The sequence below is a fragment of the Salvelinus sp. IW2-2015 genome, linkage group LG20 (genome assembly GCF_002910315.2).
Source record: "Salvelinus sp. IW2-2015 linkage group LG20, ASM291031v2, whole genome shotgun sequence".
In the NCBI taxonomy this organism is placed as follows: domain Eukaryota; kingdom Metazoa; phylum Chordata; class Actinopteri; order Salmoniformes; family Salmonidae; genus Salvelinus; species Salvelinus sp. IW2-2015.
In genome coordinates this window covers 58,163,252-58,170,869 of record NC_036860.1, presented here as the reverse complement: position 1 = coordinate 58,170,869, position 7,618 = coordinate 58,163,252, and the positions used below count along the sequence as shown (strand labels likewise).

General features: G+C 40.5%; 1 protein-coding gene across 1 annotated transcript; it reads left to right on the top strand.

Moving 5' to 3' along the window:
* Positions 1–1,404: 1,404 nt before the first annotated feature.
* LOC139022673 (probetacellulin-like) lies at positions 1,405–7,255 on the top strand. The gene is made up of 5 exons (XM_070433684.1): positions 1,405–1,444; positions 2,961–3,065; positions 5,410–5,527; positions 6,460–6,606; positions 7,105–7,255. The coding sequence occupies exons 1-5, from the start codon at positions 1,405–1,407 to the stop codon at positions 7,253–7,255; spliced, it is 561 nt and encodes a 186-aa protein (XP_070289785.1).
* Positions 7,256–7,618: the final 363 nt, after the last annotated feature.

The window sequence follows — 7,618 nt, the reverse complement described above, 5'->3', positions numbered from 1 at the left end:
AACTTGGGGTCGGCCTGACAGGATGTCCAGGACACAGTTGCACAGGGCGGGGTTCAGACCCAGGGCCCTGAGCTTAGTGATGAGCTTGGAGGACACTATGGTGATGAAGGCTGAGCTGTAGTCGATGAACAGCATTTTTACATAGGTATTTCTCTTGTCCAGGTGGGATAGGGCAGTGCAATGGCTATTGCGCCCGTGGATCTCTTGGGTGTCAGGTAAGGTTGAGGTGATATGGTCCTTAACTAGCCTCTCAAAGCACTTCATGATGACAGCTACGGGGCAATAGTCATTTACTTCAGTTACCTTCGCTTTCCTGGGTAGAGAAACAATTGTGTATATCTTGAAGCAAGTGGGGACAACATACTGGGATATGGAGAGATGGAATTTGTCCGTAAACACTCCAGCCAGCTGGTCTGCACATGTTTACGGACATATTGGCAGGGTTACATATATCAAGGAACCACCTGGAATTGTACCTTCGAGGGATGACTCTACCCCTGTATATGATTTCCAATTTCCACTACTTATTGCCTGGCCTTGCAGCAATGATGTCCATAGACTACCTATACTTGAGTTCACATTTTAGCAGAGGGCTCATTGCACTGAGTAGGCCTCAATAGAGAGTAGTCTGAAGGTGAGAAATGAAAGAGCACACAGGTAGACCTGGCCAGACTCACATCACCTCTTCCTCCTGGGGAATAGTGAGGCATGCTTGCGAATGAACACAAACAAACTCTCTGGTCACAGCTCTAGACTGGCCCGTGGTCTCATTAGCCTGCGCCGTCTGCCGTTTACCAACAGTTCAGAGTAGAGGTCACTAAAATGTGCTGATGCTGGTAAAACTATGTATATTTTAGTGAAATCCATAAGTGCTATATTTGTATATGCAAATATTATGGGATGATCCTTGAAATATTCTTTAATTGTTTACATTTTTGTTTACAGGCCAACTCTGTTTGTAACAATGTAAAAGATGTTCAAATTATGTTCTGAAGGAGATTAATCTTCTGTCATTTGTTAGAATAATTTTAATAACTTCTTGCATTAGGCTATGTGCACATCTACGGATTACACATTTAATAGCCTAGTAGCCAATGTCCAGTTTAAGCTGCATGCCATAATAAACTGCAATGGTCAAGTGCACTCACACATACATAGATGTGTGGGGCAGCAATGGGTTCAGATTCCATTTCACCCATTCAAACCTCTAGACTGCGCAATCTCTAGCCTACTGTAGTTCACCAGTGCGTGATTTTGCTGGACTACATTATTCGAGAGTTGGGACGCAGAGTATCCTACTAAGAAGATATTTTGGTGAACTTTTCAGAGGATTGGATCAAATGAACTCAATCTGCTTTTAACTATATTTATCCACCTGGAAAAGTAGATAACTTGCCCACGGACATGGCAAAGGCATACAGTCTGTATGTAGGAATGGTAACAGGTAAGAGGCACCGTTCTGTGATTAAGTTGAACAACTCTTCAGCCTCACTTTATTTACTCCAGCATTTCCCAAACTTGGTCCTGGGGACCCCAATGGGTGCACGTTTTGGTATTTGCCCTAGTACTACACAGCTGACTCAAATAATCAAAGCTTGATGATAGTTGATTATTTGAATCAGCTGTGTAGTGCTCAGGCAAAAAACTAAATGTGCACCCATTGGGGTCCCGGGAACCAAGTTTGGGAAACGCTGATTTACTCACTGTATCTAACTATAATTGCCTATAGACTGGTTATTAACTGAATTAGTACTGTTTGATTAACAAATAACATTGTATTTCATTTTATATGAATATATTTCAGGTATTATTAACATGTTCTTTCTTAACTTTACTAGTTTTCCTTTATTAAAAATATTCTGTACGTATTATAGGCCTACTGTAATGTTAAAATTGGATAGGAGGCCTGTGTGGGCTTACAGTTCCATTGCAATTGGGTATATGGCTCAGGTCTCTGTTGGCCTCTTTTCACCAGAAGAGACAATACGATATTTATTTGTGCAACTCAGTGAAGTAGAAGGTTGTATAGTTTTTATAACAAAAGATATGCCAACAAAGATGAATGGACTTGTAATGAATACTCAGGGAAAAAAGGTGTAGATTCACGTGCAGAGCGTGGCAGGAATCGTGGTTACAGGCAGGCAATGGTCAAAGACAGGTAGGCAGTCAAAAAGCAAACAATACCTCACAACCATACAAACAGAAAGAACTGAACTAAATAGGGAGCTGATGAGACCAGGTGAGAAACGAACACAGGTGAAATCAATGAACAAAAATGAAAGACAGGGCTACGTTCCAGAATACAAAGAAAAAGATCACAAGGTTGACAAAGAAAAGAAAAGCAGAACCTTACAGGACTGCCCAATTTTGAAATTATTTCCCCTGTCTAGCTACTTTGATTAATCTATCTGTGCTTTAAAGGAGTCTGCAACACTGATTTTAGATACTGGAGTGTAGTGTACTGTTAACTTAATACTCCTATGTACCTGCCTATACTGTGATTGACAGCAGCAATTAGCATGCTGGTGTGTCAGATGATCAGCAAATGATCCACCACCCACCACCCCATAACCCTCTCTCTATTTACAAATAGAGTTCCCCCAAATCACATGCCAAGATTACCCAAACCAATAGAATAGACTATTAATAACCACATCTGTTGTTTTTATAGATCACTTATCCCATTCACCACATTCGTATCATGGCTGGGTGTTGTTTTGAATATTATGAAAAACTGACAGTGTTGTTGGATTGAATGCAAAGACTATCTTTAGAAAGGTTATCATGGTGTTGGAAATCCCAGACACCCAAAGCCTGAGCCTGAGCTAGGAGGTATTACTGTCAAATTGTCAATCATAAGCTCCATAATCAGATTCTAAAACCAATGTTGGTGGAATTGTAAGGATTTGACTTGATGTTTGTGCATTGTGTGACCAGCTCTGTTTGTTTTCTGGTCGTAGCTTTGGCCCTGTGTAAATACTCTCTGGCTGAATGGAATACAACTGAGCAGCCGGCGAACAACACTGTGTCCCTCCATCACCAAGGCAACACAAACAACTTCAAAGGTAGATTGTTTTCCCCAAAGAAACATCAACTTATGGAGGGATAATCATGCCATAAAAGTTTGTTTGAAGTTTTTTTATCATCTGACATGCACGTGTTAACATTTTTGAGTCATTTTGACTTTAGAATTAGCCAGGTTTAGAAGAAACCTGTTGGATTAGAAAAGTAATGTGTTTGTGACGTTTGTAAAAAGTCCTTCAAAAACATTCTTCTACTATTCTTATATGTATTCGTGCTCTGTTGTTAAATTGAAGGCACTGCTTCAGGAGTACGTCATTCACAGTCATTCATTCAAACAGTTGGAATATGAAAGGCTTCTCCAATCTCCACCCGGCCCTGAAGTAACAGGAGGTGGTGTCACCTACCAGCCCCAAAAGAGACCATAGTGCACATTAAAGCCTTCTTGCCACCAGTGACCATGCAGTTATTACCTCCCCTGTGAGTGTTATTGTGAAGTGTACCACCAGCTTGTTATGTGCCCTGGGTTAGGTTCCTCTGATGCTATTTAGACGTGGCCTTTATGGACGGCAGGCTGACATCATGTGTCAGTTGAAGCCTCCTTAGTTGGGGCCTCCACTGTTCAGGAGTTGTCAGTTGCTGTTTGATGATAACCCTCACACCTAAAAGGGCTAATCAACAAGGTAGCAAAACTGTACTTCAAATCTATGATACTCCCCCACTTAACATATTGCTTGACTAGTTGGGCCCAAGCTTGCTGTACAACATTAAAACCTATTCAGTCTGTCTACAAACAGGCTCTCAAAGTGCTTGATAGGAAGCCCAATAGCCATCATCACTGTTACATCCTCAGAAAGCATGAYCTCCTGAGTTGGYAAAATCTTGTGCAATACACCGACGCATGTCTTGTATTCAAGATCCTAAATGGCCTGGCTCCTCCTCCACTCAGTATATTTGTTAAACAGAAAACCCAAACATATGGCAGCAGATCCACAACGTCTGCCATGAGAGGTGACTGTATAGTTCCCTTAAGGAAAAGCACCTTTAGTAAATCCGCTTTCTCTGTGAGAGCTTCCCATGTCTGGAATACACTGCCATCAGACACACATAACTGCACCACATATCACACTTTCACAAAAAACATGAAGACATGGCTAAAGGTCAATCAGATTTGTGAACATAATCCCTAGCTGTGTATTGCTGCTTTCCATGTTGTCTGTTGTCTGTAGCTTGTGAGGTGTGGAAACACTTTGTTGCTTTTATGAATTTTATCTTGCTGCTTTTTGTTCTATGTTGCTCTGTCTGTATGCTACGTCTTGCTTGTCCTATGTTGCTCTGTCTGTATGCTATGTCTTGCTTGTCCTATGTTGCTCTGTGTGTGCTCACTGCTCAATGATTGTCTATATTGTAATTGTTTTTAATAACCTGCCCAGGGACTGTGGTTGAAAATGAGCCGGCTGGCTAAAACCGGCACTTTTACTGAAACGTTGATTAATGTGCACTGTCCCTGTAAAAATAAAATAAACTCAACTTAACTACTGATCATACTATTGTATTTACCCACATGGAGAAGAAGAGTGATGCAGTTATGTTCATTTTATTACGGTGAAGTAGTTCCTGGTTCCCGCCATATACCTCTTATGTTCTGTTGATCAAACAGCAGCAGCATTTCCCAGCTGCTCACTTATCCCGGTGAAGTATAGTGTGATCACTGGCTGCACATACAGCTACTTAACTAAATACCTAGATCAATTTACACCTGTTGTTAATTTGTAACTAGTTCGGCTACTATTCAATATGGGTCATTTTCATTTTAAAGGCATGCTCTAATGTTTCACACTACAATTGGGGCTTTCTCCCTCTATGTGATGGGAACTAAGCCTCATTATTTTACCGGCCCAAGTTCGCCATGACTCACTGGATGGGAAAAGAGGAGTATGTAATAAAACTCTAGGTATCCCTTCTCTTTACTAACAGTGGCCAAATCGATTATGTTTGAATGTTATGTTTGTGTATTTCTACACAACAACCAAATTTGGCTGAGAAGGTTGTCTTTTACTCAGTTTTCTTTTACTTTGACTGTATTTCATGACATATAATTGACACATTATCCTCAACCACACCAGTCCTGTCCTCGTTGTGACAGTCCAGTTCCTAGTCCTTCCTCAGATCATATTGCCAGGAGCTTATTTATATGACAGGTGATACTGGCCACCCTGAGTCAGATTACTAAGGGAAAACCGGAGCTTCTCACTTCAAACTCATATCTTATTCTACATCACCTTTGCAATGCAATCTTATCAGAAGGATATTATATGGCAAAATAGTTACTCTATAATCCCCCTTACCCCCATATTTTTCTATTTGCACTCTCCATAGACTCAATAGAAACTGCAACTCAAGGCAAAAAGAGTGGCCATTTCACCAAATGTCCAAAGGAGTTAAGGCAATACTGTATCCATGGGTCGTGTCGCTTTGTAAAGGAACAGAATACTCCTTCATGCAGGTAAATCATCTCACCCGACCCGACCCATGGGCCCCAATCCTTTATCTGTATATATCCATGGCAGAAGGTCTCAAGCCAAGGACATGCTGCATACTCAACAATCTCTGCAGTAAAAATGTATTAAAAACCTGCTTTATGTGTCTATTTTGATAATTGTAGCAGAATTATTACACATCACTATTACAAGTATAAAGTTCAAGTTCCTAATAGATGTCACGTTCGCTAGAATAAATATCGGACCAAGGCGCAGCGGATGTTGAGTTCCACATCATTTTAATAATAAAGTGAAACTTAGCAAAGACAAATATACAATAAACTAACAATGACTACAGAGGTGCTACGTGCACTAACTCAAAACAATATCCCATAAACACAGGTGGGAAAAACAGCTACTTAAATATGATCCCCAATTAGAGACAACGATTACCAGCTGCCTCTAATTGGGAATCATACAAATCACCAACATAGAAAATAAAATTAGAACACCACATAGAAATAAATAAACTAGATCACCCCCAGTCACGCCCTGACCCACTTCACCATAGAGAAACAATGGCTCTCTATGGTCAGGGCGTGACAATAGAAGTAAAACACTTTTAAAAAACTTTGTAAGACAAATCACTTGTTGACCCTAATGATTGTCCTAACCTTGTTCACTGTGACCCCCAGATTATACTTAAATCAAAACAACAAGGCAGATAAATGGTTGGTTTAACATGGTCTTAATGCATTTCATCAAGCCTCACAAGCATCATAGAATCACAATCAGCAAGACAGCTCTGATAGCTCAGCATCTGCTTGTTAACTCATAGCCCATGTACTTCAAGTTACGTCTTTGTTTTTCTTTTGGCAACAAGAGATAGAACCAATAAGCAAACTTCTTGTGCATATTTTTATCACAGTGGGTGTATGGTATGTTTGCTCTGTTTTAGATGTGAGAGAGGGTACATTGGGTCCAGGTATGAGTATGTTGATCTGGCCTCGCGTCTAGATGACAAGAGGCAGATCATCGTAGTCTGTGTGATAGCAGTATTGGTCTTCCTCATACTGCTCATCACATTCATCTGCATCTGTGCACAGTGAGTAAAATAAACATTCTTAAAGCATCAAACAGCCAGATTTTCCTTATGTTGTCAACTTCCATGTGTGTGTGTGTTTGAGTTTGTAAGAGTGAGAGGTGGACATACAGACTCATCACCTTACAGCCTGTCATACTAACCCTGGGATGGGATGTAAGGAATCTATGTGTGTCCCGTGAATGGAAAAGTAATAATGTAACGCTTGTGGCCATGTTACCTTTGGTTTTCATCGGGTTGTATGTACTGTATCTGCCCTGCTCTCCCTTCTCATTTTTACCCAAAAGCGAGACAGAGTGCTGAGCATCAGATTAACAAAAGAGTCTTCTGTGCTCAAAAATACATTAGATGCCTAACCTCTGTGATACTGGGAGAATGTATTGGTGAATAACTAAAGTGAGATTCAACACCGACGATACCATACTCACATGATAGAATAAATATCAAACAATGCATTTTAAAATCACAAATCTACTTTCTAATGGTATTTTTCTGTCTCAGTCGACATAAACTTTGCAGACGGAAGAGGAGAAGGAAAGAGGAGACGAGGAATGGAACAGAGAAGCTCAATATGATTATGATGATGAACACAAATGGAATGCATGTAGCTTCATCAGATTCAGTAGAAACCTCAGACACCAATGCAGTATGACTAGGTATGTACTGTATGTATGTACAGAGGTATTTGACATTTTTCTGACTTATGACCTTTGACATTGTGTCAATACACACAGCATCTCTGCCTGTTCTAACTACAGTGGTATTGTAAAAGACAATGGAAAAACAGACTAGTCCTCTTTTGTTGCTGTTGGAAGGTGATATTCCCCAGTTGGATCAAGCCAAGCATCCCATTATAATTCAGCTCATCTGAAGAGAGGGTGTAAAAACCTAGTGCTTGGCACTGCCTAAGCCCATCTTCGAACACATTGATATATATCAGACAGCCTATATAGCCCATTTTCTGTGTTGGCCAGGCTGGTTGCATGGTGTCTTACTGTCTGAATTTGGCTGTAAC